The sequence below is a fragment of the Topomyia yanbarensis genome, chromosome 2 (genome assembly GCF_030247195.1).
Source record: "Topomyia yanbarensis strain Yona2022 chromosome 2, ASM3024719v1, whole genome shotgun sequence".
NCBI lineage: Eukaryota > Metazoa > Arthropoda > Insecta > Diptera > Culicidae > Topomyia > Topomyia yanbarensis.
In genome coordinates this window covers 73921376-73933487 of record NC_080671.1, presented here as the reverse complement: position 1 = coordinate 73933487, position 12112 = coordinate 73921376, and the positions used below count along the sequence as shown (strand labels likewise).

Here is a 12112-nt window from a genome sequence, read left to right as displayed (position 1 = left end):
AATGAATTTTATTTCAAACAGCTCACCACTAAAATTTTCAATTTTTTTTTATGAAAATTAGTTTCACTTTTGGAGCAGCTATTAAATTCGATATTTTACGAACATTATCTGCACAAAACAAATTCTTCACGATTTATGCATATATTCATTCAGTGACATAACGTGAAGGCACATAATTCCGCGCACCTAAGGCATGAGTAAAGCTAAACTCGTTATGAAAAATCAATCCAAATTGTTAGAGTTATGCAATAAGTCCCACAGGCTAGCAATTTTATTATGTTACTATGGAAAATTATAACAACAGGAGAATTTAAAATTATTACAATTACAAAATTACAAAAATGAAATGTGTTGTTGCACCAAATTCCGCGCATCATATATTGCACTGATTGAAATTCCGCGCACAGGTGCTTCAAATTCCGCGCAGAACATTATTTAGTAGGATTCCAACAAAAGTGGAACCTCATCTAAATCTATAGGATTTTTAGAATACGAAAAACTACCTGAATAGAATTTTTACTCAATTTTAGGGTATCATTTGAATAAGGTTTACTAAGGTAACTGCGGTGAATATAATTTCCATTGAACCACAGTAAAGAATCTAATCTTTGAATTGTTTCTTTTTGCTATGTGCTCGAATTGTGGATTAATTCATTACATGTACATCATTAGTTTTAGATTGGATTGGTTTTTACACTGCAGTTCCCTTTCTTTCTGTTCTTCGTCAAAAGTTTTTGTACTTGCTCGTTTTTATCTGTTCTGTAGCTTTTTATTCAATCTCACTTCTCTTTTTTCTTTGTAAATTTATTTCAACATTTTTTTCTTCCTTGTAACCTCATCGAAATATTGCTGATAGACTAGTCGCAACAAACGATAATTATCCTTTCATATTGTATTGGAATTTACGTTTGCTGGTTTGTGACAAGTTTTATCAAAGGATTTTGCGATGTTACCGTTTCAGCAGGTTCTGTAATCAAATTTCTTCCAGTAACCGTTGGAAGCAGAAGTTTTGGAAGATTCGTACTAAACCAAAAACATAAAAGAGTATGGGTCAGGTACATGTGCTCTTTTATCTCCCTGGTTTAGTTCGAATCTTTCATAACTCCGGCTCAATGTTTGAAGACAGGTTTGGTACTCTTCCAGATATGTTTGAATGTCGCTGAAAGAAACCTTTTATCCATTACCTTCCCGGAGTTTTCGCAGCTCTTTAGATGAAATGTTAAGCCAGACTGGACTATGTGACAAAATATTGATTTCGAGAAAAACGAGTTTAAATTTTGAATACGTTATACTTTATTTTTTTGCCATGATTCTTGTCTATGGTTACATATTTCAAATCTTGCAAAAGTTGAATGTAGCTGAAGAAATTCTTTATCCAGTATTTTCATTATCTCATTTTTTGAAGTTTTGCGACCTAGTCCGGTCTGACTTAACACCGACCAAATGTCCTTGCCGGACCATAAGCAATGGTTTTTGACGTTTTCTAGAGTGTATTATATGTTTTTCTTGTTGGTTGAAACTACAATTTTTATGAGCGGAATTGGGTTCGCCTAAATTTAGTGCACCTTTTTCCGCGCACTGTAATTTCACTGATAATACCCTAGATAATACCTATTTATAAATGTGCTGGCCATTTTGGTCTTATGAATTGTAATTCAACACACTCTTTTTATGTTGTTGTTTACAAGTTTCTTTTCGCTATACCAGTGTCATATCAACCTCAATCCATACGATATATCAGCTTCCATCAACGTTAATGTCCGTCAACGCCACGTCATCGTTCCATCAAGTTAAGTTGAATGCGTCTCTCGTTCACTCTTTCCGTACGTCAAAGCATTCCGTGCTGTTGATATTGTATGTGAATACCTCCATTTAACTGCATATAACTAATTTTGACGTTCCCTGACGTGCTGTACCGGTGACGAAAGCCAGACGTATTGTGCAATTCGATCTTCAAACAGCCGCGGCTTGGACTTTGTACATAAAATATCCGAATAAATTCATTTGCAGCATTCTTGGTCTACCAACGAAGAACGAAATGCGAGACGGAGCGAGAGCGCTAGCGACTGCAAGCGTGCGAGTGAAGGCGAACGCCTTTAAGAGTGCGTGTGGATACGAGTGGGTTAAAGAGCGCGAGTGGCTACGAGTGGAAGTACGGACGAGTGGGAGCATGGGCGAGTGGGAGCTTAGGCGAGTGAGAGCATGGACGAGTGGTAGCAGCAGTAGGAGTGAGCGCCAGTGGGTGGGTGCGAACGAAAGAGTGGGTTTCAATATGTGCAATTTGAGTGGCTTTTGGCCGACTGGAACTCGCAGAAATTCTACCCGGTTGGGGAGCGAACGAAAGAAAAGCATGTATGGAGAACACTCGGATACGAGTGTTGGGCGCAATGAGAACACGCGAATGAGAAATATAAGAGTTATTTTTACGAGTTCAGCAACACTGCTCGCAGGTTGATGGGATTGACGATATTGTAGACATCATCATGCCACAATAGATTCAATAGAGTTATCTAAATATAAGGAGCTTTTTAGTTTCCATTTGCACCAAGTTCTAGTGATAGAAATTAGTTAGTTCACATGATAATAATCCACCAATCATTATGACTACTCAGGATTTGATTTATATAAGAAGCCCGCTTCAAGATGTTGATTACAATACGTCTCGATAGGGGTGTATCGAGGAGGCCGGGAGTGTTGATGTGAGCCTTTTGTCTGTTCTATACTTTTCCTCTTTTTACCTCAATCTCTCAAACAACAATCAACCAATTCACAGAGGAGTATTTGACCCAAAAAGCTGGCCAAAAGCGAAAACTTCAAACTCGTGCAATAGCTTCTAATCATACTAGACTGGTTTCCTGGATAGCTACCACACGATTTGGAAACCTTGTTTGATTTATTTATTTTATTTGCATCCAGCAGTAGCCATCAGAGTTGAAATAAAATAAAAGCGATAAATTCTCGTCGTCAGTCAAGATATTTACTTTCATTTATCCAAGAACCAGTATTATCTATCGGCTAGTCCTAAAGTATCTGCTAAATCCATTGGTATGTACATTCGAAAATCGAAATTAACCGCATATATCAATGAATATGACAGGTCGTCGCTGTTGTGCTATCTTATGACAAACGCCATTTTGGGGTAAACTGAGTTAGATATGCCACATCACTTGTCTAAAAAATCTCTACAAAGTGGCGTTTTCAGAATTTTGACATTCTGCTTGATTACTGAGCTATAGCGAAAAACGTGCTGCGAAATTTTATAATTTTTGCTTCGAATGACCGTTTCTGGCTATTGGCTCAAGTTATCTTGATGTATAAGATGTTTTATGTGTAAAACTATCTGAGGAACACAATGGCATAATCATTTTTAAAATAAAAGTACACTAATTGTGAGAAAAATGCAATTTAAGTTTTAAACTGGAAATATAGCATATTTGGCAACACTGTAACCAAAAATAACTATTTTTTCTAGATTCCCTGACTCATTTCCTTCAAAATGTATGTCACCGATTGTCTATAGACCAAATGAAACCAAAAATATGAATAAAAGTTAATAATTGATGATTTTTTTCTATGGAAAATTTTCCATGCACGATTATGACACGCCATACAAATTTTGTCATCAATTCACACCTATGACACGTGTGAGTGCGACTTTTGTTTACATTTATAGTAAAAACTCGCAACTTAGTCAACGGATCTTCGTAATATTTGAGAGATTAATACAGAATAGATAGAAGCATCGATTGTCTTCTTTGAATTGTTTATACCATTTATAAGTTTCAAGATATTCAACCTCAAACTTTAAAAATCGTTTTTCTCGAAATGTGCAAAATGGCGCTTGTCATAAGATAGCACAACAGCGACGAGTTATAATTGAGCTGAATATATTGTACAATATTTCCCAAATATGTTGGTATTATAAAGTGATCTTTATTTATGTTCTCATCATTTCTCATCTCAAATATCAATACCTTTAAATAAATCAGTGCCCCAGTAAGTGAATCAAGAGCAAAATTGGTGCCACTTTTTGCCATTTTGTGTTTAATTGGCATTTTACAAAACGATATATTATTCAGTTTCATACCACTTATTTATGCAATTTTAGGATTGACTGCTTTTTCAATATTTTTAAGCTTCAGCTGTATCTTGCACCTGTCTAACCTATTACATCTCTCATCTATTATTTTTTATATCTTCTTTTCGAGTCTTATACTGCCATTCTACACGCGCCTTCAGCTGGGTCAGTGAAAGATAACGCTCATATCCACCACGTTCACATTGCGGCATGACCGGTAATTACAGTTGATACGAGAGAACTCATGCCCTTGTAGCATCTGAACCGCACGCTGAAATTTAGTATTAGATTCACGGCTCGTGCGATCGTTCAGGACCACACGCAAATATGTGAATGGTACCACTGTCACAGCATCGAGTGTATACACGCGAAGTCACATACACGCTAGCACACGCGAAAAACACGTTAACATTCAAACGCTTGAGCTCTTCGTGACCATTCACGCACATCTACGCTCGCGATGTCGCAAACATGATTACACCTCGGCGATAGTGAACGTCTTAACACTCATACATTCTCAAACGCGCTCTCAAGCAGGAACCTACAGAAATTCCCTCGCGCACGCGATCACGAATCGGTCACGTCCGGAAGTCTATGCTCGATCCTAAAAGCCTAGGTCCATGTCTTCAGCTGGACCAATTAAGAAAATACAGTCATACCTATTAGGCACGTCTCATGGCGACATGACCGGGAACCCTAGCGATATAAGGCAACCCATTCTCTCATAGAATATAAATCGTATACCGAAAATTTAATATCAGACACACGGTTCGCGCGACCATTCAAGAACACACGCGAATATGTTATAAAATCACATCAGCGTATAAACGTTTGAGCCCCTCGCGATTATCCAAGCAACCTACATCCACAATCTCGCAAACATGATAACACCCCGGTGATAAGGTAAACGTCTCAGCACTCATAAACTTACAAACGTAATCTCAAGCGTCAACCTACAAACTCGCGCGATCAAGAATTGGGCACGTCCGGAAGTCTCTATCCTCGGTACTAATAGGTCCATATCAATCAATAAAAAAAGAAACAAAAAATAAATAAAATTGAAAAAATAAAAACAAAATGACCGGGAACTCTAGTGATATGGGGTAACTCACTCCCTGTCAGAATGTGATCCGCACACCGAAAACTAAATATAAGAATGACGGTCCGTATTGGCGTGAACAAATCTGTGTAGTTTGCAGGATTTTCTTGAGCAGAATTAAAACACCCCTTTTGGTATTCATCAGCTAAAACTGTAAAAAAAATTATTAGAAAATGTTTCCTTCGCATTTAAAAATACTCGTAGCTTGCAAATTTCCCGTGTAAATACTTATTTGTTGTGCTCTTTTTGGCTTCGGCTGAACCGGATCAAATTTGCACTTTTACTTCACTCCTTCTAAGTTTCCAATTTAGGTGTTGCGTTTAAATAATCCACTACCTTCAATTTCCTTTTGCTTTGCTATCATTGTAGTTCCCTTCTCGTCGTTGGTGTCAACAACACCAACGCTTGCAAGTATCGCAACAGCCCGCGTGTCCATCCAAGAACACACGCGAATATGTGAATGGCCACAGGGTTACAAAACCGAATTTATACACGCGACAAACACGTCAACATACGAAGGCTTAAGCCCTTCGCGATCATCTACGCCTTTTAGTACTTACGAAATTACAAACGCGGTCTCAAACGCGTATAACTGAATGTATGGACATCAGTTGCTAGAATGGAGAGTAATGATTTCCTTACCCTCCATTCTAGCAACTTATATTCGCATAAGTACGGTTCAGATTCTAGAAGGAAGCGGGTTTTTCCATATCACTAGAATTCCCAGTCAAGTCGCCATGGAACGTGTTGTCCAGTGGATATGTGCTTTATTTTTTGATTGGTATAACTGAATGTTATACCAATCAAAAAATAAAGCTCATATCCACTGGACAACACGTTCCATGGCGACTTGACTGAGAATTCTAGTGATATGGAAAAATCCGCTTCCTTCTAGAATCTGAACCGTACTTATGCGAATATGCGAATGGCACACAGTTTTAATATTGAATTTATACACGCGAAGTTTCATACACGTTAGCACACGCGACATACAAACGCACACGCGATCCAACACGTTAACGTACAAATGCTCGAGTCCTTCGCGATAATACACGCGATCGCCCCTACGCCCGCACGTACCTGAACCGTACAATGCATATCATATTCAGAATCACGGCCCGCTGCAATTGGCCTAAAGCAGTGTTTAGTGGGCGCCATTGCCTGTCTCGTCTGCAATTGTAAAGTGTGATTCTAACAGGGAGCCCTTCCGAGACCCTAGCTTTACAGCTCCAATAGGACAACTCTCGAAAAAAACAACGAAATTATTTAGTTTTGTTACGACCTTTTCATAAATTATTCCGTTTCTTTATAAACAACAATAGATTTCTCAAAAGGCCCATAAAATTTCCTGTCCTTTTAACATTAAGGCGATATTGTAAGGTACATTTGAAAGCTACATGAAAACAACTAAAATATGATTCAACTATACTACCCATAAAATCACAAGAGTCTCATATGGATTTTGTCGAAAATGAGTTATCTGTATTCTGTATCACCACTGAATCACAATGCACAAATAAGATTACCAGTTTTGTTTGAAAAATATCGAAAAAAGATACCAAAACATAGATGTCCAATCCATAAGGCTCTATGAAAATGCAAATCTTGAACAGCGTTTTTCCCGGCTTGCTGTTTTTCAATATGAGACTCTTATGCTTTTATGGGCAGTATAGTTTAATCAACAGACCCTATGGTGCGGTTTGAAAATCAATCTGCTGTAATACAGAATAAAGCTTTACCTATAGGGTGGCTAAACTAACTACGATGTTGGAATTTTATCCATCGTGTCATTAAAAAATGAATCAGTGTATCAAATTAGGCTAAGTTTGAGTGAAATTGGACCATATTAACACATTTCCCAAAGTGATTGAATTTTTATGTTTTTTTTTTCATTCGTTTTATATGAACTACTTTTTTAAAGTGATCAAAAAAAATGAAACCTAGTGAAGCTCGAGCACATGATGCAAGGTTTCAACGGAAAGTTTTCGGATTCTTTAGAAAACCAATTTCAAAAATATTGTATTATAAAAATGCTGAGATTTCGGGTTTACATTTTGAAAAAAAAATGTTCTCTTCATATATATTTGTTTTGAAAACTTTCACGGTGTGCTTGAACTCTACTAAGTACAAAAAAAATTTCGATCACTTTATGAATAAGATATGAATTTTCAAATAAAACATGAAAAATACATGTATTCCTCATATAAAACTCAAATCGCTTCGTCACGTGTTAGTAAGGTCCAATTTCTCTCAAATTTAGCCCAATTTTGTTGATACCTTGATTAATTTTTTTGACCGGCGATGGTCTAAATTCCAAATTTGCGAAAATACCTACCACCATATTGTACCTACGTATATAACGTTGATTGATTGCATTGAAATATTTGTGATATCTTCAAATGGTTTGAGTCGGTACTTTAAATAATACTGTGGCTGTTTATGATATTAAAGAAAAAGTTCTACTCAAACGTCAGCATTTCTGATACTGTAACGGTTGAATACACAAATTCCTCTCCAAAAAATAACTATAAATAGCACTGTTTTTCTTTCCGTTAAACTCGATCAACCAAAGTACTTGTGTACCTACTGTTTGTTATGCTCTCCACTGTACCATCCAGTGGTGCTCTGTTCCGCAAACCTGTCACTCTTGGTTACTTGCAGAATATATAAACGCGAAAAAATGCCACGGACAAAAAGAAACTTTATTTAGGCAATAGGACAACATAGAGCGACCGATAAGAAAAACGATAATTAAAAATGTATACAATCTTAATTGAACGCTTTCTATGTTTTTCGTAAATTGCTCCAGACAGAAGCAGCCCGAAACTGTGCATATTAATTGAGTTGTCGAAAACAAAGCTTCGTAAAACCCGTTTAACTATGTTTGAATGCAATGATGGGTTACAATTTTCCAGTGCAAAACTTGGTCTGAGGTGGTTCAGTATATGAATAGCTCAAATGCCAATCAAATCCCCTAACATAAACCTCCAGAATGAAAATCGTTTAAAAAACAAATAATTCTTAAGCAAGAAAATTTGTATAATCTACATTCTACAAAAAAATCGATTGAAAAACCAATTCGTTGAAAATCGACTATTTTACGCTGCAGGTTCGTTAAACCGACTCTTACATTGTCTAGTACCAGTTTAAATTTTACGCTTGAAGTTTACCGCCGATTTTTTAATTCGTACAAAAGCCCGTTTCACGAAGCATGGTCTGCCCTTCAGATCTTTCTTGTTACGGGTGCTAAATTGTCTGTCGTGTTTAATTATTGTTTTGTGTAAAATGGTGACAAATGATTGGATTGCTGCTTGAAAACGGAAATTGCTTTTGGATGTGCTGCTACTAATGAAAACTCGTTGTACTGCTACCTGCCTGTAACAGAAGTCGCCTTCGTTGTAAAATGTTCAAACTAGAATCACTTCAAAGAATTGTATATTGGACTTCGTTTGTATTCCACTCTGTGCTGTTTGCCTATTATCAGGCTGCTCTTTTTTTAGTGTCATTGGGACAAAGCCGAACGACCCAGTTTCATTAAATCGGTCTCCAATCTTCTCATCCGTCGTTTTAATGGTTTTATCTCGCATAGCTTTCGCCAACTGGGCATCATTCTAATGTTTTGCTCTCTGCTCGCATGACACCCTAATACATCAAATCGTACACACCCACGTGCAGGACAGTTGGCGGCTACGGTTTGGAGAAGTAGATTTGGGCGGCCGGCGAAGTTGAAACCGGTGCTCGGGGATGTAGATCCTACCGGTTCGTACTGTGCGGTACCGGAAGATTGGCTGGCGAAGAAATTCGGTAGGAGTTTTAGCTTTTATTTATCTTTTCTTGCTGTTTGTGGCGGTTGCTGGTTCGATTTATTCGTAATGATACATTTGGTATTTAATCCGTACTAACTAGTTAAACTAACAAACTTGGTTATGGTGTTAAGTGAGGTTTCGGTGCGTGCATAACAAAATAAATGAAACGCTTGTTGCAGTAGTATTAAAATATCGCATGACTAACCGATATAATAGACAACAATGTAGCAAATATCGAAGCGTCAATTATGGCGCCTGTAAAGCAGACATAATTTTGTTCGTATAATTAGTGTTCATATGTATTTACAGGTTTTATATTCAGCGTCGATCCAAAGCTGAACGTTGTATAAGCTGATTTTGATAAATGTCACCAGCACCAAATTGCTTTAGAACGTGCTATTTATTTAAACCCCGTTCTTTGTAGTGGGTAAAATGCTGCCTATTATTTACTGATTATCTGATTATTCCAACTCCAGTTAGTTTGATAGATTACATATTAACTATATAGAATATATTACTATTATCTTCCGCTGGACAACACCAACCTAGCTATTGTATGATATTGATTGTAGTTGGTTCATTGGGCTCTTATTCAACCTTCTGTTTGAACAGGCTTCGCAGCCGATGCATAGTGTGCATGATAATTATCGGACTAGTGATACTAACTTAGTATTAAATACCAAACACAAAACTCCGGATATCCCAAACGGTGATAGGGTGAAGTGTTGTCTAAGTATTTCCTATGTTTGCGGTATACAGAGGTTGGGTAAGAGGCGTAAGATGGTTAATCAGAAGGATATTGATGCAAACACCCAGTCATGTAACGAAAATATTTTGCTTGCACCAAGCACTCCCATTAGTCAGGAAAATACAAAACCAGCACAATACTGAAAATGGAACAAACTGTTTAATTCAAGCCGACGATATATGAACCGGTTGAAGTAATGAAAAAGCAAATCCGTGACAAAATATATCCGATTGCGTCTACCGTTAAGGAAGTCCAATACAGTAGTGCAGTGAGTACGTTGCGAATCGACAGAACACGCACTAGAATTGAGTAAAAACGGGAAAAAGCTGTTAACGGACAATAACGACTTCGAAATTAAGCAACCACTTCGCCCGAGAATTACTGATGATTTGCAGCAGGAGGAACTGATCGATAAAATTAAGCTACAAAATAGTTTTTCTGAGACAACTGAGCTGAATATAATTTGAGTGCCAAAGAAACAAAACGGAGAACATAGCAGAATGATAGTCATAATTGAAGCCGATGCTTCAACATGCGAACAACTTATGAAACTGCTACGTGTCAACGTAGGCTGAGAACGGTGTAGAGCTACCGAAGTGGTCGATGTTACGTGATGCTATAAGTGCTCAGAGTCTGGCCATAAAGCTACGTCCTGTGAGAAACAACTTGGCTGTCCATAGTGCGCTGCAGAACATGCAGTCAATGAATGTAACTCAGAGTTCTCCAAGTGTGTTAACTGTTTTACAACGGTGTAGAACATTACGTAGCTGAATTTGACATCTAATAAGTTGATACTTTTAACACCCTAACCACAAGGACCACCCAAATTTAACTAATACAAAAAAGTTATAAGAAAGTTGACCGAATACACTATATGTCTAAAACTAACCATTTGGGCGCAAACAGTTTTGTCTGCCTAAATGCAGCTTTGAGACCATAGTGCAGCGTCCTTTGTATCAAAAGGCACTGGAAAAGGACAAGCAGAGGATCAATCATACTACCTATCAGTAAATACATAGTGAGGATTTTTTAGTGAAATCGGATGGGCCAGTAGATACTAGATATACGTGTTCTGCCAGGTAAAAGCAAGAACTGAAGGTATGTTAGGTGCTACGCACCCCCACAGTGAAGTTCAATTGCAGTGTTTTATTACAGCTTCCAACTCGATGATCGACGGGGAGCACAACTAGGCTGATAGATATAACTCCCTCTGCACACCCTCAAAGTATGCCCCAGTGATAGAAAGCCGGCACACACACAACATTTGAGATGGCAACGAGGTATCTCTTTAGCGCACCAGGCAACCCGAAGAGCACGCAGGATTTGTAACTGTTTCATCAGGTAAAATTAAGGGATATAAAGGGTGTCTCACATCAAATTGCATTACGGAAAAACGCTGTAGAAAATAACACATTGGGTATTTTCTCTTGAAAATTTTGTTAGAAGTAGTTTAAAGTATTTTTTTTGTTCGAGACGGACCACTGCGACCAATATTTAGATCTGTTGTGGTAATAGAGTATATTGTTTACACTGTCTTTTAATCGCTGACAGTTTTTCGAAAATTGGAAAAAATGGCGTCATCCGAAAAGCAACGTCGCGAATTTATTTTGCGCAAGCACCTGGAAAATCCTCAACTCTCTCATCGGGACATCGAAAAACAACTAGCCTCATTGTCTCATCATGGATGATGAGACTTACGTCAAAACCGACTTTCGACAGCTTCCGGGCCTACTGTTCTTCACCGCACAGCACAAGTTTGATGTTCCGGAGGAAGTAAGGAAGCAGAAACTTTCAAAGTTTGCCAATAAATACATGATTTGGCAAGCGATCTGCTCATGTGGCAAACGGAGTGCGCCGTTCGTGACTACCGGGACTGTATACGGGGAGATCAACCTCAACGAGTGTCTACAGAAGCGTCTGCTTCCTCTATTGAAACACTTTCGACTGCCCTACGATCTTTTGGCAGGATATAGCTTCGTGCCTAGCAACGCACCGGAACTAAGGCCCATCGAAAAATACTGGGCATTTACGAAGCAGACACTACGAAGGCATCCCAAGGAAGTCAAATCCGAGGACGACTTGAAGAAAAAGTGGGTTTCCGTACAGAAGAAGCTGCAGATGGGGTACAGGATCTAATGAGTGGAGTTAAGCGTAAGGTGCGAGCATACGGTAATGGTCAGTGTTACGAAATTTCAAAATCAGTTACCTATTTCTGCTTGCATTTACCGAAATCTACATTCAGATTCAACGCCTCTCTCATTCATTCACTTTCCAACTGACTGAAATTTCATGCAGAATCGAATGCTTGAGTGCAGAGGAAATATTAATTCATTCACCAACCAAAGCATTCATTTGTTATTAAATTGACAGTTTGAAGGCAG

At 38.1% G+C, this 12112-nt stretch overlaps 1 protein-coding gene across 3 annotated transcripts in view; it reads left to right on the top strand.

Moving 5' to 3' along the window:
* The window catches only part of LOC131678456 (transmembrane protein 65), a 72203-nt gene that overhangs the window by 6677 nt on the left and 53414 nt on the right, over positions 1-12112 (top strand). For 2 of the 3 annotated variants that reach the window (XM_058958628.1, XM_058958627.1), the window contains exon 2: positions 8853-8981. The exons of the other annotated variant lie outside the window; for it this stretch is intronic. In XM_058958628.1, coding sequence (XP_058814611.1) covers positions 8853-8981 — 129 coding nt within the window. The remainder of the gene's footprint in view (positions 1-8852; positions 8982-12112) is intronic. 3 annotated transcript variants of the gene reach the window in all.